Source organism: Peromyscus leucopus, chromosome 17 (genome assembly GCF_004664715.2).
Source record: "Peromyscus leucopus breed LL Stock chromosome 17, UCI_PerLeu_2.1, whole genome shotgun sequence".
Classification (NCBI taxonomy): Eukaryota; Metazoa; Chordata; class Mammalia; order Rodentia; family Cricetidae; genus Peromyscus; species Peromyscus leucopus.
The window spans coordinates 27907128-27934018 of record NC_051077.1 but is presented as its reverse complement, the minus strand read 5'-3'; the positions used below and the strand labels follow the sequence as shown (position 1 = coordinate 27934018).

At 42.1% G+C, this 26891-nt stretch overlaps 1 protein-coding gene across 1 annotated transcript; it reads right to left on the bottom strand.

The window, feature by feature from the left end:
• Positions 1-1269: 1269 nt before the first annotated feature.
• LOC114701144 (probable E3 ubiquitin-protein ligase TRIML2) lies at positions 1270-12518 on the bottom strand. Its single transcript, XM_028881112.2, is given in 10 exon segments — positions 1270-1556; positions 1559-1837; positions 1840-1872; positions 3898-3998; positions 4173-4195; positions 7110-7174; positions 7177-7249; positions 9755-9949; positions 11677-11772; positions 12330-12518. Coding segments are annotated over 10 exon segments (1284 nt in total). The 3' UTR covers positions 1270-1326.
• Between the last annotated feature and the right edge of the window lie 14373 nt (positions 12519-26891).

Genomic DNA, 26891 nt, shown 5'->3' with positions numbered 1-26891 from the left:
GAACCCACATGTGATTAACAATCATCTATAACTCCAGGATGATGGGGCGAGATGCCTCTGATCCCCACAGGCATTGGCACTCACACGCACATACTCCCACACAGACACAGAACTAAAATATAGTTAAATATTCACAGTTTTCTCTGACATTTTATTACCCAGATAAAATATCCAGGGAAATCGCAGGACCCCTCTCTTTGTGGAATAACCATTTTAAGTCCTGATGACCATGGTCAGTGACTGGACACCTCCCCATGAGTAGCAGAATCCACAACAGAATCCATTTACCATGCACTGGAAACACGTATCATCCTGCTCCCATCCCTGATTAGACTTCATTTCACAAGTGTTCTTAAACATGTGTCCCTGTTCCAACTTCTAGTTCCGAGGAAACAAGACTATATTCATTCTCTAATTTTCCAATCATATGGTACATATTCATAGATTCAATGTTCCCATCCTTCATCATTTCTTTGTTTTTTATTGCACTTTTTGGTTTATTTAGTGGTACAGGGGCAATAATCACCTGCCACAGTACTCATGTGAATGTCAGAGGCCAGCTTTTGGGAGTGTAGCATGAATCTTAACAGGTCTTATTAATTAAAACAAACCTGGAGCTGGGTATTGGGTGAATGCTGGAAGATCAATGAAGCAGAACAAGCCACAGCATCCTCAGTTTACCAGTTCCTCAGCTGATCCTGTTTCCTCAGACTGGAAGCCTCTGAGTCCTCATCCAAATGGATCTCAGCTGAACTGCTCCTAAAAGCCTAAAAGCTTAACCAGCTCTAGTTCCTGGTCCTCATGCCTTAAATACCTTTCTGCTTTCTGCTATCACTTCCTGGGATTAAAGGCTCATGCCTGGCTGTTTCCAGTGTGGCCTTGAACTCAAAGAGATCCAGACGGATTTCTACCTCTGGAATGCAAGGATTAAAGTCGCGTGTACCACCATTTTCTGGCCTCTGTATCTAGTGGCTGTCTGTTCTCTGACCCCAGATAAGTTTATTAGGAGCACAATATTTGGGAACACAATACCACCACATGGGAGTTTCTCTCTTTCCACTCTGTGGGGTCCAGGAATTGAACTCAGGTTGTCAGGCTTGGCCTCAAATGTCTTGAATCCCTGAGCTATCAGGTGGCCCTGTCCTCATTCAACTTAAAAATGCAACTCCTTCCACTGAACACATGTTGAAAGCCACATTATCACAAAAGTCTCAGGCTTTATTAGATTAATTACATAAATGTTTTGTAAAGTCTTGATCTTATTTCCTGGTCTCTTTGTGATCTGGGGTTTCACACACAGGAAGATGAAGAGCCAACAGCAGCATTTCAGGAATGGATCTGAGGGAGACAGACAGTAAGAGAGTCTGAACTCACACCTCCACTTGGAACACAAAGAGAAAATATAGGTGTGACTGCTCCTTGGAAGGTAAGGTCAGAGAAACTATAAATGAAAGACTGCTCTGTCACGTTGTAGAATGATACCTGCCCACAACCAAAGTCAAGGAAGACTCCAACTTTGAACATTTGCTTTCCCAGACAGACCTTTCTTAAAGGGGAAAGATCCAGAAGGTGTAATCGGCCCCCATCATGGTCCCCATGAGCAAGAACTTATTTCCGGAAGCCTGGGGTACGCTGTCCTTCCTCTCTGTACAGTCACATACGCCCAACTGCCAGTGTGTGGCCTGTCCCACAGCCACCTCCCAATAATGCCTCCCTGAGTTGAAGCTCTCTGCACCCAGCACGGAAGCACTGAAGTCCAGTCTCCCTGGATTGTCAGGCACACTCTGTGGAATATCTCCAAATCGCATGCTTCTCAGGTCCTCAGATAAGACAAGGAAGGATGAGCTGTGTCTGGCTCCAAAGTTATATGTCCTGCAGGAAGAGAACTTCAATTAATGGTAGGGTTCAGCAAAACTATGCCAGAGGAATGTTTCTAACATGTAGCTCTTTCCAAATAAGTAACATGTGGCAAAGGCAACTTAGGAGAATCCTGAAAAAAGAGACATGAAGTTTTACCTCAATAGATGGACATCATGGAGGAGAATTATGCTGATATGATGAGAAGGCCTGTTGTGTGCTAAGAAAATACCAAATGGTGCTACAATAAGGACAAGAAGATTTAGAAGTATATCTTCAACCCAAAGTCTGTAAAATTGTGCTAAAAACCAGTCACATCTAGATATCACTTCAGATCCAAGTGACACCCCCTAGAGATCTGTTTTAAACACAACACTTCCAGAAGCACCAGCCTTGCTGATAGTACAGGATGGAGAGCTTTTCCATTCTAGTTATTGTAGACAACCTCTGAGTGTGATACACACTCCTAAGACTTCTTATGGCGGCCCCTAGCATTAAATAGACCAAAAGAGAACATATTAGCAGAGGCTAGAACACCTAGGGACTCTTGAAAATTGAGTTCAGAACATGAAATGCGTAGTAATACCTTATAACTGAAGGAAAGTGATACTTGCCTTCTTGTATCTCACACTGCTTTCTCTACCAAATATTATGATATTTCAAGGCACCCTGGATGACCTCCTTTTCCTACTGGCATTTCCTCCTATACATGATACCACCTAGCATCAGTTTTAAATACCTGCTGAATAGTCATGACTCACTTCTGAAATAAAATCCTAACATTAGTAAGAAATAAAATGGGCTGGGCAGTGTGGCACAGTCCTTTAATCCCAGCAACTGGGGAGCAGAGGCGGGCGGATCTCTGTGAGTTCAAGGCCAGACTGGTCTACAGAGCGAGTTCCAGACAGGCAGGGCAACACAGAGAAATCCTGTCTCAAAAAAACCAAAAAAAAAAAAAAATCTAGAATTTGAAATGAACTTCAACCTGATCGCTCTCCAAGGAGGATTTCTTAGTAGTATCCATTACCTATATCTTTTTTATTAGACTACTTCAGTATTTCTTATTTCTAACATTGAACTCAGTGGTATATCTATGGTGTGACAATTGTCCCATAGCATACATGTTTGAACACTTGATCCTCAGGTGGTGGAACTTTGGGGAAGAACTAGGAGCGTGGCTTTGCTGAAGGAGGTGCGTCACTGAGGTGATTTTGAAGTGTCAGAAGAATCCTGCTCTTCACGCTGTGCTCTCTGCTTCATGCTTGTGGTCACAGAGGTGAGCTCTCAGCTGCTGCTCCAGCCTCCTTCCACCTGCTGAATGTGCCCTGCCATCAAGAAAGAATTCTAACTCCTGAAACCGTAAGCCCCAAATAAACTCTTCTATAAGTTGCCTTGGTCATGCGTTTCATTACAACAACAGAAAGGTTAACCGGCACAAGGTTCTTTACGTTCCTTTTCTTAACTTCAATAAGTAAATTGACCTCAGCCCCTGGACTGGCAGCCCACTTCCCATGATTAGAGCAGCCACAATCTTCAACTTAAATTGCAAGTTTTCACAGGTTCTTAATACCTCTAGAAGACTAGCAAAAACAATGTAAATTCCCTCTGGAAAAAAATATAACCTTTTCCCCAGCCTCAGGTATTCCTAGAAATACAATCTCAAGAACAAAGAAACTCCCACTGTTAAAAATCAGTAAATACACATTCACATTAGATAAAAATGAGCCTCCTTTTAATTAACTGGACATTATTTAAAATAAATTATAATTGAATGAGAGGGCATTAGATGAAGGAATTATTAGACAGAATCTAAAATAACTTTACCTTATTTTTACCTTATATATATTTGAGGAAAAGTAGACTATAAATACACATCCTTACAATATGAAGCAGGAACAACCCACAACATCATACCATAAAAATGCCTATAGCATCTAGAAAACTTAAAAAATATGCATAAGTAGATTTTTGTTGTTCAGATGACCATGTGATTTGCAAACATAAATGGGGTAAACAGTATTCGTGGATAGGCCCACTTACTTTGGAACCTCAGTAGTGCTTTGTTCATTCTTAGTATCAGGCATGAACTCAGGTCTGTGATCTGAGCTGGCTTTAGGCTCTGAAGCAATAGAGATTCAATCCTAAAAAAAAAAAAAAAAAGAGACAGTGGACAATGTCAGTCCTGGCCAGTCTCAAAGGTTGGACCTCATTAACTTTTATCCATAGATATGACCTCATTTCTGCCCAGCTTTCCCATCCCTCATGTGTGCAAGACATCAGACCTGCTTTTCACCCGATTATTTCCAGAAACTCACCTTTCTAAGTAGCACTTTGCATTCTAAGGGGGGAAAAGACACAAGATTACTACTAGATATTTGAGCCAAAGTATTTATAAGTCATGCCCAAGACACGTAAGAGTACAAGAAACATCATCTGTACTTCACTCTGGCCACTTATTCAGAACACTCTTCTTTAAATGGTACCCATATATTTGTTTTCAGTTGTTGGGGTAGTCAGACTTGGGCAGAGCAGATGGAGGGTCACTAGGCCAAGAGGGCAGCTGGAGCCAGTCCAAGAGCTGAACATAATTGGGTCACACCTGCTCACGTTGTCTAGAAATAGGCTAGAATTGAACCATTTCCCTGGGGTTACCTACAGAGGCTTTTTGGAGGTTGTTTTAGTATTTATTTTAAAAGGCTTTTAATGTTTTAAATATTATGAATTGGCTTAGGTCTACAGCCATGTGGTGTTTGCCCAGAAGCTCAATTCCCATTACCATCACTAATACACACACACACACACACACACACACACACACACACACACACACACACACACATATATATTATGAATGAGCATACAAGCTTTTCAGATAAGTGCCTGGCAGACAGAAGGAATATGAATAGAAGTTAAAAGACTTTAACTGACTATTGTTTTTTAGTAGCTAGCTCTTGAAAAGACAATGCATGCGACTATATAACATATTAAATACATAGTCTGTTCAGGCTATAGTAAAATACCCTCGCTGGAATAGCTTGTTACAATAGGAATTTTTATCACATGCTCTGAAGCTGATAATTCAGATTTTGTACTAATGATATAGCTCTCACCTGACATGGTGAAACCAATCAGGGGACTATCTTAGACCTTTTTGTGAGGGCACTAATCCATTTAGGAGAGTGCCACCCCACACAGCCGATCACCTTCTGAAGATTCCATCTCTAATACCATTGTCCCTGCAGATAAGGATTTCCATGTATGCAACATACAACAGCAGACATTATACACACACACACACACACACACACACACACACACACACACACACCCATTTCCAGGTTACCGTCCATTACTTTGTAGAGGATTTTCGTCTTTTGACAGTGTTTGTGAATGTTAACAAACACATATGTACTTACATATTATTTTCTAAAACCCAAACAAAAAGCCATTATGCATGACTCCTTGCCGATTCAATGAGATACTTTAAAGACAATGTCAGTGCCTGGAGATACATTTTATTCTTTTCATTGGATGGGTGGGTGAAAAAAAGGCACTTCTCAACTCAAACTTTCTGTTTCACTTTATTGTTTTAGAGACAAGGTCTTACACTGTAGCCCTGGCTAGCCTGCAACTCACAGCAAACCCCCTGCCTCATCCTCCCAAGCATTGGCATTACAGGCATGAGTCACCATGCCTGGCTTTCAAACTTACCCTGATAAATTATTAAGGTGATAAATCATTTTACAAAACAGTTCTATATCACACCAGGATACGTTATGGAATCATGGTGTGTGGATGTATGGTATGTGATGCTTCAGAGAGAACATGTCTAGCTCATGTTCTCAAACATTTGTCATAAGGTAAAACTGATCTAAGTTCACTCTTGTAACATTTTGAAACATACCTAGAAGGAACACCTATCATTCTCTCTCTCTCTCTCTCTCTTCTCTCTCTCTCTCTCTTACACACACACTTACACACACACACACACACACACACACACACACACACACACACACACACACACACACACACCAAGGCTCAGAGATCATTTGAAAGAAGGGAAAATGGGTAAGAGCCAGCAGCAGTGAATGACTACAAGAAAACCTTATTTTCTGCACCCAGCAAGCCAGTTGCCCATATGAACTCATGGCAGTTGTGACAGCATCCACAAAACCTTATGCAGGCCACGCTAGACCAAGTCCTAGCATGGACAGGTGAGCTGGGCACGCAGTCTCACCCCAGTCATGAAATGATTAGTAATTGCTAGCTGCTAGGAGAGGAAGGACAGTTTTCTTTAAGAGTGTAGCCCCTGGTAAGGCAGCTGCTCTCCAATGGAAGAACACATCCAAGAATAGCTGGGCAGTACAAACTGGTCTTGAAGGATTTAAAAAAAAAAAAAGACCCTGGGCTACAGAGTGAGTTCCAGGAAAGGCTCCAAAGCTACACAGAGAAACCCTGTCTCAAAAAAACAAAAACAAAACAAACAAACAAAAACATTACATCAAACTTTCAAAGGACTAATTTTTTTTTTTCTTTCTGAGATCAGGCTGTCCTGGAATTGGCTGTGTAGATCAGACTGACCCGAACTCAGAGATCCACTAGCTTCATTTTTAATAAAAAGAAATACAGCATATTATCATTATCTTTTTATCATATCCTTGTACAGTAAAACACCATAGCTTACTCCTATCCTCTATCAATGTCTATCAACCATCTATCTATGTTTTGACCTATAATTCAATACTTGTCGGTCAACCTCTCTCGACATCTTCCTTTTCAGCTTTCCCCCAGGCTTTATTAATCATTCTCTTTATTAATCATTCTATGACATCATTTAAGTTCTATATATGAATGGGAATATTGTGGTCCTTTCTTTTCTAGGCTCCACTTACATTTAACATAAAGATCCCAAATTCATCTTTTTTATGGCTGAACAGTATTCTACACATGAAGTATTTGTATCACCTTTCTTTATCAGTCCCTATTACTGTAAAAGGTTTTTTTGCACACTAATTTCATTCCTTTCAGACATATGCCAGAAGTGGGATTGAGGGAGGTCAATACTGTTCCTCATATGGCTGTATTGATTTACATTATTCATAATGCTTTTCGCAGGTGGACAATGGCTGCCTACCCTTCACTTTGGGTTGAAGATCACTGGACCTGGCATTCTGGAAGTGACCCCTAATGAGTTCTGCCCCCTCTCCAGTTCTCAAATGCTGTTAAGGAAGGGTTTTCTCCAGGCTTACCTGCAGCAATGGTATGGCAGGTTCACCACACTTCTTCTCCAGCTCCGTGATGGTCTTCTGGAGCTGCAGAGGTGCTTACCAACGCAGACTTCACTGGCCTTCAGTTTGCTCATGTTTTCTCTCCCCACGTGGCTAAGTCCCTGTAGATGCATCTCCTCATCACCATTCAGCAATCTGTATCTTTTCTCATTTACTAATTCAACCTTGTCCTGTGAATCTGCTTTCTTCTTAGAAATAGACATGACCAGGTAAGGCCATGCTTTCATGCTGATATAGACTGCTTTTTAAGAGAAACCCAAGCAGGGCGGTGGTGGCGCACGCCTGTAATCCCAGCACTCGGGAGGCAGAGGCAGGCGGATCTCTGTGAGTTTGAGGCCAGCCTGGGCTACAGATTGAGCTCCAGGACAGGCTCCAAAGCTACACAGAGGAAACCCTGTCTCAAAACACAAATAAATAAATAAATAAATAATAAAGAAAGAAAAGAAACCCGAGGCAGGAGTGGTGGCAGTATACCCTGGATGGAATCCCAGCACTTAGGAGGCAGAGACAAAAGGCAGGAAGATCATGAGTTCAAGCCAACCTGGACTACAGAGTGAGATTTCATTCCTAAATAGACAAATAAATGGAATTTTACCATTGTTTAATATGCTAAAATTAAAGGAGGCATTTGTTCATATAGTCTGTTTACTCAGATTAACAAACACGGCATCCAAAGCATATTACTTTCTTTTTGGTGTGACATTTTGTTCAGAAGTTCAATGTTTCACCACTAATTAAAATGATAAGTTAGGGCATGGTATCCCTTTAATTCCGACACTCGGGGACAGAGGCAGGTGTCTTTCTACCAGTTCAAGGCCAGCTAGGGTAACATACTAAGACACTGTCTCAAAAACATTTTTTTTTTGTTGTTGTTGTTAAAGATGGGATCTCCTTGCATTGCCCTGGCTGTCCTGTAACTCACTATGTAGAACAGACTGGCCTCAAACTCACAGAGATCTGGCCACTTCTGCCTCCCAAGTGCTGGGATTAAAGGTGTGTGCCACCATGCCTGGCCACTCAAAAGCAAATTTTAAAATTTACACTTTAAGCTGGGTTAGTGGTAGCACATGCCTTTAATCCCAGCACTTGGGAGGCAGAGGAGGGTGAATCTCTGTGAGTCTGAGGCCAGCCTGGTCTACAGAGTGAGTTCCAGGACAGGCAAGGCTGTTACAGAGAAACCCTGTCTTGAAAACATTAAAAAAAAATTATACTTTAACCAATAATGATTGGAGATGCTTATATATATAGGCTACTGATAACTATTTTTTGTTTGTTGTTTGTTTGTTTATTTGTTTGTTTTTTCTAGACAAAGTTTCTCCGTGTCATTTTGGTGCCTATCCTGGATCTACAGAGTAGATACCAGGCTGGCCTCAAACTCACAGAGATCTGCCTGGTTCTGCCTCCTGAGTGCTGGGATCAAAGCTATGCACCACTGTGGCCCGGCATATCTGTTTTTTTTTTTTTATCCTCATAAATATATTACATTCCACCTGATCTTATTAGCATATGATGGTATTAACTAGGGAAAGACGAACATTAGATTTTATTTCTCATCTGGCAACTTGTTTCTGTCTTGGAGAATTCCTCCCTGACACATAGAGTCATGCTATCCCTTGCCTCGTGGCAAGTAGCATTCGCTAGTACAGCTGCCGCCCAGTTCAGGCTGCAAGGCTTCATGTAGAAGGCTATAGGTTACATTTAATCTCCCGTTGCCATTAAAGATCACAACAGTAATAACAGCGCCTGCTATTTATGGATGGCTTAAAATGTACCAGGCAATGTCTAAGGGATCTCTGTAGATGATTTCAGTCAAACCTCACAGCAGCGACATGAATTAGAGGCCGTTGAGATTTCCATTTCACAGCCAAAGAAACGGGGTTAGACGCTGAGCTGCACAGGCTCAAGGCTACCTAAAAGCTAGGAACTGCTATCACTCCAGTAAGAGTCTAAAGAACCTGCCTTCTGAGGTTAACTCTCAGTGTGGCTCTGGACAGACACAATATTAGTGCTGTCTTAGCCATGCATCTTTCCATGGATGCAAGTATATTATTAGCAGTGTAATATGAGATAATGCATATGTACAATAATGTACAGGTCTATTTTACCTTCCTTGCTTGTCTATTTATAGGTGTATGTGGACAGAGGTGTATAACAGAATTGCAAGTCAGGTGGATGTCTGTGGGTTCAAGGCCAGCCTGATCTACAGAGTGAAAATGCAGGACAGGCTCCAAAGCTCACAGAGAAAACCCTGTCTTGGCTGGGCAGTGGTGGTGTGGTGGTGGTGGTTGGTGGTGGTGTGGTGTGGTGGTGGTGGTGCATGCCTTTAATCCCAGCACTTGGGAGGCAGAGGTAGGCAGATCTTTGTGAGTTCAAGGCCAGCCTGGTCTACAGAGCGAGATCCAGGAAAGGCGCAAAGCTACACAGAGAAACCCTGTCTCAAAAACAACAACAACAAAACAACAACAACAACAAAAACCCTGTCTCGGAGAAAAAAAAGAGAGAGAGAGAGAGAAAATGTCAGGTGAGTACACACATAGATTGCATTGAATAATTTATCTGGGGAATGGATACACTGTTTTGCTATTACTTTCCGAATATTCTCTCACCTGTAGCATTTCCTGGAACTCATGATTGAGCTCAGCACTAAAGTTCCTCAGTTCGTTCTGATGAGCATCTTTCAAATCCAGGTCAGATTCACAGACTGACAGTCTCAGAAAGCACAGCTCCAGCTCTTCAGTCAGCAGCAGGAATCTCATGTTGTACTCAGTCCTGATCATGTCCTTAAACCTCTTCTCATCTTCCTTCCTCAAATGCAGATGGTACAGATTTCAGGGAAAACTGACAGGTGTGAATCTCCTTCTTTAACCATGACACAACCGCAAAAGGAATTCCGTTAAGACTCACCAGGATATCAACAGAATCAGAAACTCAACTGTGTGGATGGAGGAATGTTCACTGACTTTATGAAGTCCAGGAAGCAAGGTCAGGTGTGAGCTACAGTCTCAGGGCACCTGAGACTGAGGCAGGGGAATGCAGTGCTTGAGACCAGTATGATCTCCTTGAAAACCTTGTCTCAAAAACCAAATGAGCTAAGGAAACTATGATCCCTGGCTAAAAGAGAGCAGGGGCTTTCTCTTACAGGAGCAAAGTTCTAAACATACTCATTATGTTCTTGTTTTGTTTTGTTTTTGAGATCAAGTCTTGGTCTCGAACTTGCTTGTAACTGAGGATGGACCTTAGTTCTGTTTACATCTCTCCAGCACTGGGATTACAGACAGACTTTCCCACCATGTCTGCTTTTGCTGGACTCCAAATGCAGGGCTTTACGCATACTAGGCAAACACTATCAATTGAGCCATATCGCCCCTGCCCAAGGCTCTCTACTGTGTGTGTGTGTGTGTGTGTTGTGATTTTTTTTTTCTTTTTTGAGAGCTTTCCTTCTGAGACACATCTTGCTAATATAATTTAGCTCAGGTTACCCTGGAAATCACTATGTAAGTTAGAGCTTTCCTCTTCCAAATTTGAGAGCTACAGGTGTGTGCCACTGCTAGTTTTCTGTTTAAATCATATTTAGGGGATGGAAAGATGGCCCAGAAGTTAAGAGCATTGACTGCTCTTCCAGAGGTCCTGAGTTCAATTCCCAGCAACCACATGGTGGCTCACAACCACTTGTAATGAGATCTGGTGCCCTCTTCTGGTATGAAGGCATACATGCAGGCAGAACGATATATTCATAATAAATAAATGTTTACCAAAAAAAAAAAAATGTTTAAAAAATCATATTTAAAAAACAAAACCAGCCGGGCGGTGGTGGTGCATGCCTTTAGTCACAGCACTCGGGAGGCAGAGCCAGGCGGATCTCTGTGAGTTCGAGGCTAGCCTGGTCTCCAAAGCGAGTTCCAGGAACGGCGCAAAACTGCACAGAGAAACCCTGTCTCGAAAAACAAAAAAACAAAAACCAAAAAACAAACAAACAAACAAACAAAAAAAAACCCAGCAAAAATCAGGTTAAACTAAAAAAAGAAAACAGGAGGATTTATTCCTTACACAAAAAATATTATTTACATGTTCTTTTTGGTGAATTTGTTTCTTTGGTCATTTACAAAATGAATTTTTTTTTGTCACTTTCAAGAGTTTGTTTTTTTTTATCATCAAGTAATTAGCCTTCTGGATAGAGACGGCTCAGTGGTTAACAGCACTTACTATTTTTGCAGAAGACCTTAGTTTAGTTCTCACCACCCATATCAGGCAGTTCACAGCTGCCTATGACTCTGGCTCTAGGGATCCAACACCCACTTCTGACCTCATTTGGCACCAATCTTGCATGCTCAAACATACTTGTAAACCTTAAAATAAAAATTTTAAATATGACAAGGATAAAAGCGAATCTTCAAAAAGCTTCCTTCCCTTTATGGGTTCCAGATACTTCTTCCTGCTCTGCCGTCTTGTTCAGTCCATCGATACGGTATTACCTAATTCCTATCCTTATCGACAGGTTCCCTCTCCCCAGGATCGGGATAAACCTCACCTGAATGACCACCATTCTCTCTTGCTCCTCCATCAGTAAGCTTTTAGCTGCTTCCAGCTTCTCCCTGAACACACCCAGTGTTTCCTGGAGTAACTTCTACAGAGAAACAGATCACAGAATTGCAGGTGAGCTCCTTGTTGAGAACAGAGGGGTCCCCCTTTACTCCCCCAGACAGGGTTTCTCTGTGTAGCCCTGGCTATCCTGGAACTCAAAGAGATCCACCTGCCTCTGCCCCCTGATGTTGCAATTAAAGGCATGCACCACCGCCCTGGGGAACAGAGGTTTCTTATCTGAAGAAAACACTAAAACAAGGTTAGTAGCCTCGACCATGTGTTTTCTTTGGCCTTGATATAGAAGATTTAGTTTATTGTGGTATTTCTTTCTTTTTTTTCCAGACAGGGTTTCTCTGTGTAGCATGGAGCCTGTCCTGGAACTCACTCTGTAGACCAGGCTGGCCTTGAACTCAGAGATCCTCCTGCCTCTTCCTCCCGAGTGCTGGGACCAAAGGCATGTGCCACCACCTCTCGGCTACTGTGGTATTTCTTAATCAACTCCCAGGGTATTGTTTCTGGAGAATCAGTATATCTGTCCAATCAATCAACCAGTCAATCAGTCAATCAGGAGTTGACCAGACTCCTTTAGATTTTCCTTACCCTATAATACTCAGCAGCCTCTTGTATCCCATATACCACATGCTGCTTGTGCTCTGCAGACTGGAAACATTCACTGCACAACGTGACTTGGTCATCGTCACAGAAGAGCTGCAATGGCTGCAGGTGTGTTCCACAGCAGGCCTCCTCTGTGAGGCTGCGAAGTAAACAGAGCATGGGCTTTTGGGACATTCTGGTCAGTGAATGCTGGCCTGCTTGTTTCTGCTGTGGACTTCTTCCCTGCTGATGATCAGGAGCAGATCAGTTGATGTTTTTTTTTGTGATCTGAAGCAGGCCCACTCAGTAAGCTCAGGCGCTACAGCGGAACAGAATCCAACTAGCTTTTCAGTAGTTCTGTTACTGAGGAAGGAGACAGAGTTAGGGCCATATTCCTGGTCAGACAGGCTCAGGTCTTCTGACAATCCAGCAACAGGTTAGAAGATCAACTCTAAGCAACAGCAGAGCACATTTCTCTCCAAGTCAACAGAAGGCAAAATGTAAATACAATTGTAGTGGGTAGCCATTCCAACTTGGTTCTGGAAGTTCCAACCCCATTGAGACTCTGGCAACTGTCACGCCTATGAGGCGGGGCGAGGGAGGCGCCTGGGGACCCGAGAGCTGGATGGGCCAGCGCTCGCTCTGGGCGCTCTCTCGTGCCGGGACGCTGACCAGTGCAGATTGACTGTGTAGAGCTCCGAGAACACCGTTGGACTGCATTACACCTTCCCAGACCCTGCGACCTACCCATTACTTAATTTGTGAGTTTCGCCATTAAATAAATATCCTTTTAACTACGTGGAGTGGCCAAAATAATTTCTCCAATATCTGGCGCCAACGTGGGCAAACTCCAAAGGCCTGGGCGGCTCCCGCCGTCTCCTCCCTAGCTGGCGGGTACCTAAACCCGCCTGCAAAGTTCCATATAACCAGGAACACCTACACGGTTCCATTCCCGAAAAAGGGAGCAGCTAGTCCTATCTCAATTCCCTAGCTTAGCCCCAGACCAGCGAAAGAGGCAGGAGAGTGCTAGCTCCGATCTCCGCCATTCCGCCATCTCCCTCCGACCCCAGCCAAGATCGCCAGCAGGCCCTGTTTCGAGCTGTACCAACGCCACCTGCTGGCTGAAAAGGGCTACTACACGAAAGGTAAGCATATTGTTTCAAGTAAAGGTACTTGATAATTTTACACCTTAAAATTGACTAACAAATTTGAGTAATTCGTGTAATATGGCGACAACATTACCTCACAAGAATTTAAAAACCTTTTTGCCTGTATGATGAATGACATCTTCCTGGAAATATACGACATTCCTAAGGCATATCTGGGCTATACCATTTTGGCATTCATCATAATAATTCACACAGTGTTCAAACACTGGTTTAAGAACAAAGATGAGTCATTATTGGGACTGATACAGGCTTTAAAAGATAGCAATGAAGGCTTAGAGAAAAAGATTCTCTCTCTGGAATCTGCTTTCAAAGATAGCAATGAAGCTTAGAGAAAAGATTCTCTCTCTGGAATCTGCTTTCAAAGATAGCAATGAAGGCTTAGAGAAAATATTCTCTCTCTGGAATCTGCTTTCAAAGATAGCAATGAAGGCTTAGAGAAAAAGATTCTTTCTCTAGAATCTGCTAATCAGGATGTACAAAACAGGCTTGTACCCAAAATTGATTTTATTGATAATAAATATGAATATTTAATGGATAGAACACTAACTCTCCAGAGTGAAGTTGTGGCTACTCAGACAGTATATAAGGAAGAAAGATTATCGTTAATTGATAGGATAAGGTCCATGGAATCATGTGTTTCTGAGGAACATAAAAACTTCTATGATTCCATGAGAAATATGGAGTCCCTTACAAGAGAGGAGGTTCACTCCCTAGAACAGACCCTAGGTGCTCGTTTGCAAGCCCTAGAAGAAACTCTCAGTAAACATGACAAGGGAACTAATAAACAGAAGGTCAAGACCATAGAGGTTGTAACATCTCCAAATGGCTCTCATACAATGGCTTATCCTGTTATTGTCCATGAGAAGCCAGCAGATGACACACACCCCGAGCCATATATGACATATACATTACAACCAATTTCAAAAAGGGACTTTAAAAATATAAAGGAAGCAGTAGTTACGTATGGGATACAATCCACATATGTAAAACAGATGTTAAATTCGTGGTCTACCTCACATAGAATCATTCCAGATGACTGGCATCAGTTAATTTCAGCTGTTCTAGAATATAGTCAGCAGTTACAGTGGAAAAGCTGGTTGAGAGAAGAGGCAAAAAATTTAGAACAACAAGGTAAAATCAGAGGTTTTGTGATCTCCCAAGATCAAATACTTGGTGAGGGATGTTTCGCTGACAGGAATGTACAAGCCACTTATGATGAGCATACAATATCCCTATGCCGTACAGCAGCTCTAAATGCTTGGGAAAAAATTCCAGAACCTGGAAAACCAACTGAGGTATACACAAAGATATTTCAGGGACCGCAGGAACCCTTCACTGATTTTTTACAAAGACTGAACAGAGCTATAACAAGAGCTGTGTCAGACAAAGAATTAAGAAAAGTATTAACTGAGTCCTTGGCATTCGACAATGCTAATGCAGAATGCAGAAGAATACTTACACCATTAAAGATCAGATCAGCTCCTTTGGAAGAATGGATTCAATATACTAATGGTGTTCAGTCTCTTAACTACAGTAATGAGGCTTGGATAGGAGAGACAAATCCCAGAGGTGAAAGAAGGCCCGTGTTACCAAATGTTTTAAGTGTGGTACACCAGGTCATATAAGTAAAACTGTACATGGGGTACTCCTAGAAGCAATACTCCTTCTAGTAATAGCCTAAACAGGAGACCCCAACCACCTCCTGGATTATGTAGAAGATGTGGCAAAGGCCGACATTGGACCAGTGAGTACAGATCAAAAATAGATATACAAGGCAACCCTTTACTGGCGGGAAACTCCTCAGGGGCCTCTTGCAGGCCCCCAAACCAAACGTAGTACGAACATTCCCTGCCACTGTGGAAGAAATTCCTCTCCAGGACAACTGAATAAACCAATGCCTAATGTAAAAACTGATACTGCAATGGATGATAAAAACAGCTTTGATAGCTGGATCACAGTTACAAAGAACACTATAAAACAAATATTTTGGCAGACTTCCATAAATGAACAAAGACCAAAGCTTAGAATTTCGAATTAATGGCTGGTTCTGGAGGCCTGGTGGACACAGGTACAGATGTGACTATAATTACACCAAAATCATGGCATCCAAATTGGCCTCTTCAAGAGGTAGATGTCCAACTGTTAGGGATTGGCACCCTATCTCAGATAAAACAGAGTTCGAGTAGGTATACATAGATATATTTCAGATAGATAGGTAATCTTCAAACACTTCATAGACCTAGAGAATATGGCATTTAAATAACTTAAAATTCTGTTGATGTGAGACACAATTGCTCCTGGCTGCACCAATTGATCCCGAGAGAATTGTTGGGCTTCTAAGACATTTCCATTTGGAAGTTTGTCTTTTGGCACAAAATGGCCTACTGGGCAAAGAACTGCCCTTGCCTTGATGGCTGACAGTACAAATGCAATGCTCTCTTTCTGGACAAGCGGGACACAAGGAAAGCGACACTGTACTCTGCCAAGACAGGGTAAGATGGTCTTTCAGAAATCCTGCTTCTGAAAATGGTCTGTCAGATACTCTAGGCTGTAGCCAATTTGAATGCACCAACAATGCTGAGAAACATTAGGTGACTGTCCAGGCTGCCAGCTGTCTTGGTCTACTCTTGCAAGATTCCCGAAAGTTGCTTGCATCCGTCTTCCATTTCTCAGGTACCGTTATATTCCTTCTCAGGTCTTTGATGGGATTGAAGACTAGCAGTTATAGTTACAACTTAGTATATATATAATATTTAGATAGAACTTATTAAGTATTAAGTTCAGGTTCTTTAGATAGGACACCTTTGAATGATCTTTATAATATGCTGTTTACCTATGCTCTATACTTCTCTGGATTTTAGTATGTGTTTCTTGCTTGATATTGTTGCATTGGTTGTAGTTACATCTTATCTAGGTCATTATCTCTCATTATTTCTGGACAATATTGATAACCATTCCTTTGTATATAGTCTTGTATTAGTTTAGAACCTTCTTATTTAGACAAAAAGGGGGAGATGTAGTGGGTAGCCATTCAACTTGTTCTGGAAGTTCCAACCCATTGAGATCTGGCAACTGTCACGCCTATGAGCGGGGGAGGGAGGCGCCTGGGACCGAAGCTGGATGGGCCAGGCCTCGCTCTGGGCGCTCTCTCGTGCCGGGACGCTGACCAGTGCAGATTGACTGTGTAGAGCTCCGAGAACACGTTGGACTGCACTACACCTTCCCAGACCCTGCGACCTACCATTACTTAATTTGTGAGTTTCGCCATTAAATAAATATCTTTTAACTACGTGGAGTGGCCAAATTAATTTCTCCAATATCCAATGGAGAAAAACTTAAGTCATCTACTGAGCAGACTCACATACTCATGCAGATTATATACACATTTACTTGGTACCTAGGTACCAAGTGCAAAGAGGCATTGGTGTTCAGGCATTACAGGTGTATCTGGCCTGAGAGTTGTTCTCTGTAGACTTTGCAACAATGTTTGTTTGTTTGCTTTAGTTTTGGAAACAAGGTTCTCTGTGTAGCAATGGCTGTCCTGAAATTAAACTCTAGACCAAGATGACTTGAAGTCATGAAGATCTGCCTGCTCTGCTTCTGCTGGGATTAAAGGCGTGTGCCACCACCACTCAGCCCTGAGACTTTGCAACAGCTTGCCAGACCTAGAACTCATCATAAAAGAGAACTACACCACAGTGGTGGCACATACCTTAGTCCAGCATTTGGGAGGCAGAGGCAGGCAGATCTCTGTGAGTTCGAGGCAGCCTGGTCACAGAATGAGTTCCAGACAGCTCCAAAGCCTTCTCTCTCCAAAGACAGAGAACTGTCTCAAAAACAAATAAACAAACAAAAGAAAAAGAAAAAAAAGAGACTCCACACACACATATACAAGCAGATATAAAACAAATATGACAGTGATGTGATGGTTTACTTGTCACAACTAAGAACTCACAGTTGTACTAAACTCTATCCTTTAGTCCCTACAAGATGGGATTATAGTTAGGAGCCAACAACCACACCAGGCTATCCTCTTCATTTTGAATTAATGTTTAAGACCCAATATATTTTCATAATGTTTAAATTTATAATGTTAAATATACTATTAATATACACTACATATTAAGTATATTATTTTGGTGTATGTATATATGTGGTATATATGTATACACAAACATACACACACACACACACACACACACACACACACACACACACACACACGGTTTTTTTTCTTCTTTTTGGTTTTTTGAGGCAATCTTTCTTTGCATAGCCCTGGCTGTCCTGGAATTTGTTCTGTAGACCAAGCTGGCCTCAAACTCAGAGATTCACCTATCTCTGGCTCCAAAGTGCTGGGATTAAAGGCATGCACGTGTGCCATCACCGCCTGCCTTGGTACATATATTCTAAAAGAATCTCTTGTTGGTCAAGAGAGATGACTCAGAGGTTAAGAGTGTGTGCTGCTCTTTCAGAGGACTGGAGTTCATAAAAGACAGTAACTCCAGCTTCAGGGAATTCAACAGTTCTAACCTCCTCAGTTACTTACAATTATGTACAGGTGCCCACACCCCACCACACACACATAATTAAGAGTAAATTAAATCTTACCAGATGAAATGGTGCATACTTTGGAGCCCAGCACTCTGGAAGTAGAGGCTGGCAGATATCTAGGAGTTTGAGGACAGTGTGGTCTATATAGCAAGCTCCATACTAGTCAGTGCTACATAGTGAAACCCTGTCAGCTGGGTGGTGTGGCACATGCCTTTAATTCCAGCACTCACGAGGTAGAGTTCGATGGATCTCTCTGTGGATTTGAAGCCAGCCTGGTCTACAAATCGAGATCCAGGACAGCACTAAAGCTACACAGAAAAACCCTGTCTTGAAAAAACAAACAAACAAAAAACAAACAAAAAAACCTGTCTCAGACAATGATGGGTGGATGGATAGACAAATGAAAAAGATATAGGTAGGTAGGTAGATAGATAGATAGATAGAGGAAAGAGAAGATGGAGGAGGGTAAGCCTGGAGTCAGAGAGTACTCTGAAATATGTAAATGTGCTATCCCCTCAAACTTTGAAAAATGAGTTCAGTCCCCAATTTTAGGAACTATTTATTGATGCTAAAGAATACAAGATAATAAATTTATGTTGTTTTAATGACAGCATGAAATTTGCAGGCAAATGGATGGAACTAGAAAATATCATCCTGGGTGAGATAACCCAAACCCAGAAGGACAAACCTGGTATGTACTCACTCATAAGTGGATTTAGATATAAAGCAAAGAACAATCAGACTGCAACCCACAGAACCAGGGAGGCTGTATAGCAGGGGGACCCTAGGATGACTGTGGCTTATCATAAGTTTGGTTTTACTCAATTACTAGGCAAGCCTCAATGAAACATTTCACTATTAGGATAAGAATTTATACTGTATCAAGCTGATAATAGAAAAATAAATTTAAAAAATTATGTTGTTTTTAAGTCACTGTATTTGTGGTATTTTCTACAGCACAAAAAGGAAAATGAATGGGTATTTATTACTTTTCAATTTTGACATTTTGAAAACATTTATTGGAAATTAAATTAAGCATATTATAATTGAGGTTGGATTTGGTATAAATAGATTTGAGGTATATAGATACCAAAATTATTTTAAAGGGATATTTCAAATTTGTTAAGACACAAATAATCATAAAAATCCCCTCTCAACATTGCATAATAATAAATAATGATGAATAAGAAAATAATATGTGGTTTTTAAATGTGTTTTGCAAGCATTTCTGGTATCAATATATTATATAGTAGTATGCATATAAATAAATATCTAATGTTTATGAAATCAAGAGTTTTGCCATGCTATTGCTGGAAAACTCATTTAATTTATGTATGACCCTCTGCATATGGAAGAGAGATGTGTAGCTAGGTCTGTTTGAGGATTCCCTGGCAGTGTGATAAGGATCTATCCCTGGTGCATGAGCTGTCTTTCTGGATCCCATTATCTGTGGTTGGACACTTTGCTCACCCTTGATGTAGTGGGGAGGGGCTTGGTTGGTCCTGCCTCAACTGAATGTACCAGGTGCAGCAGCCCCCATGGGAATCGTGACCTAGGAAGATTGCCTTAAATTTGAAGCCAGCCTGGGCTACACAGTCAGATCATGTCTCAAAAAGAAAAAAAAACGAAATCAGGTTTGAGTATAGCAACAAATAAACCAATCTCTAAATAATAAAAGAAGTGAACTATTAAATCTCTAAATGTAGCTGGGCAGTGGTAGCACACTTCTTTAAATCCCAGTACTCAGGAGGCAGAGGCAGGCTCTGAGTTCGAGACTAGCCTGGTCTATAGAGCAAGTTCCAGGATAGCCAGGATTACACAGAGAAACCCCATCTTAAAAACAAAAACAAACAAACAAACAAAAACAAACAAACATAAACAAATCTCTAAGTGTGCAATATAATATTCTTGGTGACAAAATGGGAAATTCATATACAGATATTAATACCTTATATGGAAACCCAATGGCTGCTCAAAGAAAATATGTTTCTGTCATACGCTTGGGGTGAAAGTTGTATCAGATACTATGTATTTAGTTTTTTTTCGACTGCTCTCAGTGGTCTAGGCTGGTTTCTGACTCCTCACACAGTGGAGACTAACCTTGACCCTTCCTCACCATTCTTCCTTCATTTTCTGAGTGCCGATTACAGGTATACACCAGCATTCCCAACATTAGTTGACTTGGTTTTTTTTCTTTTTGGTATAGATTTGTTAATAACATTTTTACTTTTCTATTATTTATTTTAAGAGAATGACAAGGTTGCAGCCATCTTAGAGTAGGGTCAGACGGTGGGCAGCAAGCTCTGGGACAAATCACTCTAAAAAAACCCACCAGAAGATGTACTGCCCCGCCATCCCTAGACCCAGACAACTAGGAGCTACACAGAAAACCAAAAGAATGAGTTCCAGACATTTTTGCCATAACCTAAAGGATATGATACAACATAATTGGTATAATAAACAAAGCATCAGATATGTCCTGTGAGATTTTTTTTTTTTTACTGTTATAGATTGTATACCAGAGCTGTCAGAGGGAAAGAGACTCCTGCAGATAAAAATGGGATGTTAACTATCGGAGGAAATGGTTCGCTGGTGATATAGATGCGATGACATAAACTGCTAGAGGATATGGCAGCTGCAACTCTCCAATCAGTTCAGACCAAGCGTCCCTGACCTGAAACAAGCACCAATCCTGAGCTTGTAACGATAGAGAGCTGGAAGTCCTCTAGACCACCGACTCCAACCACTATAAAAATCCTGTCCTGTTACTGCTCGGGGTCGTCTCACTGCACCGCTGGGACAGATGGATGAGGGGCCCGAGTTTAAACTCGAGAATTAAGACTCTTCTGCTTTTGCATTCGGATTGGCCTCTTGGTGGACCTTGGGGACATCAGACCATTTATTTACTGTTTATTTGTTTTTTTATTTTTGAGTCAAGGTCTCACTCTGTAGCCCAGGCTTCTCTGAAACTGGCTGTGTCTGGGCTCAACCTCTTGGCAATCCTTTCTCTGCTTTCCTAAACCATCACACCGGGTGTAGTTGGATTTTTTCTTTGGGGCCACCAGCTCACAAATAATGACACCGAGACTTATAATTATGGCAGCTTGGCCTTAGCTAAGGCTTGTTTTAAAACTAGCTCTTATAACTTAACCATTTCCATATAATCTATGTTCTGTCATGTACTGCCAATCTTCCTCCCTTTCCTGTCTCCTCACATTTATCTCACCTACCCAGATTCCTCCTCCTTTCTTTCTCTGCCTGGAAGTCCCACCTCCTGCCTACCTACTGGCTGGTCAGCTTTTTGTTACACCAATCACAGCAACACACCTTCACACTGTGTACAGATACCCCATAACAACTGGGGTAACTTTTCTCTCTCTTTTTTACCTTTAAGAATTGATACTGTGTTGGTAGTACAGTTCTGAAATGTGGGTGCAGAGACAGGATTTGAAATGTTACAAGCAGGAATTGTGTGGTGTGTGTGTGTGTGTGTGTTGTGTCCCCCCCCCCTTCCCCAGACAAGGTTTCTCTGTGTAGTTTTGGTTTTGGTGCCTGTCCTGGATCTCACTCTGTAGACCAGGCTGGCCTCAAACTCAGAGATCTGCCTGGCCTCTGCCTCCTGAGTGCTGGGATTAAAGGCATGTGCCACCACTGCCCGGCAACAAGCAAGAATTTGAAATGTTACTGTTTGGAAGGACTGCAAGTGGAGAGGCCATTTCCAAATGACTAATGTATGCTGTTTCACCATTATGCACAGAGAAAAGAAGAATTCAAATGATAAAACAGCTGGCTGAGAAGCAAGGACTTCAGGTATTTGGGAGGCCAGGCCAGGGTCATAAATTGATCCTGAGTTAAACAAAGTCCAAGATCAACCTGTGTGGGACTTTCTCTCAGACTGACAAAAAAAAAAAAAAAAAAAAAAAAGAAGAAGAAGAAGAAGAAAGAAAGAAAACAGGTTGGGGATGCTGCTCCGTGGTACATTTGCCTAGCCTGTGTGAGGCTAAGGACTTAAACCCCAGTACCTATATAGATAAGTAAATGAATAAAATTTAATGCAAGAATGCAAAGCAAAACAAAACAAAACAAAAAACAAAAAACAAATCAGCCAACAAGATTATAGGAAAAGAAACAATGACTTGGAAATAGTCTTATAATATGCTGCCTTTTTTCCAAAGGCATGCCTGTGTAAGGTCAGATTTCAAGCTAACCACCAAACCTTCCACTGTTAAGGACAGAATGCCAGCAGGCAACCAGGAAACAACTTTTCTGATAAGCCGTAAATGGGGTAGCCCTCGCAGAACAGTAAAACCACACACCATTCTCAAAACAAAAGCAAAAAGCCACGCAACATCAGCAGCACCAACAAAAAAACCCAAAGTTGATGAAAGGCCTGTATCCCAGCCTCCAGGAAAGCCGAGGCAGGAGGACAGGAGTTTGAGGCACTCTGGATACATCGTGGCATTAATTGTTGGGAATTTGGGCCTGGAAGAGTATATTCCCTTCAAAGGACTGATGACAATAAATTTATGATTTTAGTAACTTATTAAGACTCCTAGTCACGAGGAACCCTACAAACACGCATTCTAGGTGTCAAACTTTTGGCTCCGTGAGAAATATTATCACTAAATATTTATTGTCATTTTATCTTCAAATGAAAAGAGCCCATTCAGTTCTCGTATCCATTTTCTATCAGATTTTATCATTTATGGCTAGTTGAAACAGCCCAGTCATGTTGAGTCAGCACTGAGACAGGAGCAATTGCCACCAGTTGAAGACCAGTCAGCCTACTGAATTAGTGAAATCTAGTTTGGAAAAACAAACAAACAAACAACAAACAAACAAAAAGGTAGTCATGTGAGTGCAAATGCTTTCCTCTACTCACAGTATGCTCAGGCCTCAAAGATCTGGAGTTTGCCGGGCAGTGGTGGCACACGCCTTTAATCCCAGCACTTGGGAGGCAGAGGCAGGCGGATCTCTGTGAGTTCGAGGCCGCCTGGGCTACAGAGTGAGTTCTAGGACAGGCTCCAAAGCTACACAGAGAAACCCTGTCTAAAAAAAAAAAAAGAGAGAGATCCTGGAGTTTCTCTGGTCTAGCTTCTCTAAGCCTGACATGACAGCCTGCTCCAGAGACTCAAGACCTTCATATTTCTTAGTATTGTATTTCAAGACATACAGGGGATTCTGTCCTTCCTCCAGTTCTAAAGATCCTATATGCTCATAGCACCCAGACCTGACTGGTTCAGGATCTCTCAGTGAAGCCCTGGTTGTCCTAGGACTTACTATATAGACCTGTCTGGCCTCAAACTCACAAAGATCTGCCTGTCTCTGCCTCCAAATGCTGTGATTAAAGGTGTGCCCCACCACTGCTGACAACTCCATACAGTCTTGAATTCCCAGATCCTGGAATGTCTTGAGACTTACCTGGGCAGAGACTGGACCACACAATTCACTCTGATATTCTACCCCTTAGGCATTTCCTCTAGATTTTGGGTTTCTGAATAATTTTACACTCCAAACAGTTTTATTCATGCGTCATTCTTCACAAGCGATCAAGTTCCTTACACTTCTGTATCTGGCATATTAGGCACTCCATAAATATTTCAAAAATGTTAAAGACGTGTGGCATCTTCTCTTTAATCCTAGTATTTGGAGACTGAAGCAGGCAGATCTCTGTAAGATGGGCATGGCCATGGCTACATGAGACTATGTCTTACAAAAAACATACCATGTGTGTGTGTGTGTGTGTGTTTGTGTTGTGTGTGGTGTGTTTTGTGAGGCAGGTTTTCTATGTGTGATACAGACCTGGTTGTCTGGAACCTTGCTATGTGGACCAAGCAGAACTCACAGTTCTCCCTGTCTCCCAAGTGCTAGGATTAAATGTGCCACCACATCTACCCTTTAAAACAGTTGGGGGTGGGGGGTGCGTGATGATAATAATTGATACCAAATCAGCAAAATGTTAAAGCAAACTCAAAGGACAGGAAAAACATTAATTTTTTCAAAACAAAACCGAGACATTCGTGCTTACTTATGCATGTTTTTCCCCTAATGTTTTATTTTCCTGTGTCCTGCCTTTTTCTCACGTATTCCTTTATCTTTTATTGCATCTTTCTCATCTGTCTGTCTACCTACCTGCCTGCCTGTCTATCGCTACTATCTATCAATCAATCATCAAGCTTCCAAGTATCTATCAAGCTTCCAAGTATACTAAAATGAAGCTGAGGAATTTGACCAGGTAGGATGGTTCACGCGGCTTGTAATTCCAGCTCTTGTAATGCTAAGGGACACTGTTGTGAGTTCAGTAGGGGCCAGCAGTCCAAAGCAAGACCCTATTTTATTTAAAAAAAAAAAAAAAAAAAGCTTCAGGGGGAAGGGAGACTGGTTTTTTGTTTTTTCAATTCCCACCCACATGGCAGCTAACAACTGTCTTTAACTCCAAGATCTAACACCCTCATTTAGAAATACATGCGGGTAAAACACCAATGCAAATCACATAATAAACAAACAAATAAACAATAAATAAATAGGTTTGAGCTAGCCATGGTGGCCAGGACTATCCTCATGTTGAAGGCCAGCCTGGGCTACTTATGGAGTCCCAGTGCCCCCAAGACTCATCCAGTTCTGGGGGATCCAACACCCTCTCCTGTCCTTGGCTGGCACCAGGCGCACATGTAAGTGCGCAGACATGCATGCAGACAAAGCTCCCCACACATGAAATAACTATTTTTTTTTTTTAAAAAAAGGTGGGCCGGTGTGATGGCTCTGTGTATGAAAGCAGTTTTTGCCAAGCACCATGACTGAATTTGATCCCCAAGACTCCCGCAAGCCTGACCTCCATGCTTGCTTGCCCTGTCTCCACCCAGCCCCCAATCTCGCACATGCGCACACAAAAAGAAATTCTTCAGGTGAAAAAATTTGTGATTAAGGAAATGATACATCATGGAAAACTCACCTCTCTTTCCTGAAATCTTAAGCACAGAGAATGGAGACCCGGGACTTCCGTCTGTACTGATTCAGTCACCCCAGGGTCTTGGGTTCACAGCATCAGGTAAATCTGTAATTTTGAATTACAACCTACAGAGTAAAGCTCTAGGACCATGATGACCGGTGCTTAAAGAGTTGCTGAAGCCTGAGTTAGTTACACCACTTTCCAGGCTCCACCTCCAAGATGGCTGATTCTGTGGAACCCTGGTGGGGTGGGTTAATTTACATGTCTAAAGAGTTCCCAGAAAATTGTGGAAAGCACTGACCTTGGAGAGGCATCTCAGCCTCAGGCAAAAGGGATAGCACAAACCCAAAAATCCCTGCCTTGGAGAGGCTGAGGCAGGATTGCTGCAAATTTGAATGGAGCCGAAGCTGCAAAATGAGTTTCGGGTCAGCTTGGATCACAGAGGTAGATTCTGGGAATTTTATTAAGGAAAAATGAAGGAAGGGAGGAAGGGAAGGAGGGAGGGAGGGAAGAGGGAGGGAGGGAAGGAAGGAAGGAGGGAGGGAGGAAGAAGGAAGGAAGGAAGGAAGGAAGGAAGGAAGGAAGGAAGGAAGGAAGGAAGGAAGGAAGGAAGGAAGGAAGGAAGGAAGGAAGGAAGGAAGGGAAGAGCGAGCCCAATGGTGGCGCACGCCCTTAATCCCAGCACTCGGGAGGCAGAAGCTGGCGGATCTCTGAATTTGAGGCCAGTTGGTGTACAGAGTGAGTTCCAGGACACTCAGAGCTGTTACTCAGAGAAACCCTGTCTCAAAAATACACAAAAACATACATATTTATAAATATAAAATAAAAATAAAAAGGACATTAGACAGGCTTGGCGACACAAGCCTTTAATCCCAGCGCTCAGGCAGATGCAGGAGGATCTCTGTAAATTCGAGGACGGCCTGGGCTCCATAATGAGTTCTGTTCTATTCTTAAAGCAGGCCCCCAAACAGCAGGCTGATGTCAGTATTTTAGGATGGTGGTTTGGGTCCCGCTTGAGCTGCATTTTGCTAGGAAAACAAACCCAACCGTAATTAGCCTCATCCATTGGCCACGGCTCCCGGCATTTCTTCTGTGGGACAGAGTCCATTTCAGGGCCTGAGCTGCCCACTCATATAACCCTATAAAACCCAATTATCTTTAGCAGCCGGCACTGTCCTCTACTAAGCCGAACCACCTTTCATTTTGCATTCAAACCTCTCCCCTCCTTCCACAGAGGTTGGCTGTGTTCAGTGGTCTCTAGCTGTGCTTAACTTAAAAGTTCCATGACAGCCGGAGCTACCTACAGACCCTGTCTCAGGAAAACAAACAACATAAAAGACATTGTGAAATTTACAGGGAAACGGATAGAAAAGGAAAGGATTCTATCGAGGTGACCAGGCTCAGAAAGACAAAGGCAGCGGAATCTCTCAGAGGCAGACTGCAGCTTCTAAATGTTACTTATATTTATTTATGGCGGGGAGATTGTGTGTGGGGGCCAGGAAACCAGAAGGGAGCCCAAGGGTGGGAGATAAAGAGACCATATGGGATGTGAAAGTGGAAACGGGAATATCAGGGGTGGTAGGGTTTATAATGGGGGAGTCCCCCAGGGAGATGGAGGAGGGGAAGGGGGCTGGGAGTGGGGTGGGGGTCAACTAAAGCTAAATATAGTTTTTAATGCCGCAAGAAAACTGGCAACTTTGTAAGGTAATTAAAAGAAAATTTTTTAAAGTACGAAACAAAACAAAAATAGCACTTTTAAGAGAGTCTCCTGTATGCAGAGACAATTTACAGGAACGCAAGTCATTTAAACTAATGATTAGTATCCCACCATACTTTCTTCTCAGCCTAAACCTTTTATCTTATCTGCTACATACTTTTCACCCAAGAATAAGGACTCGC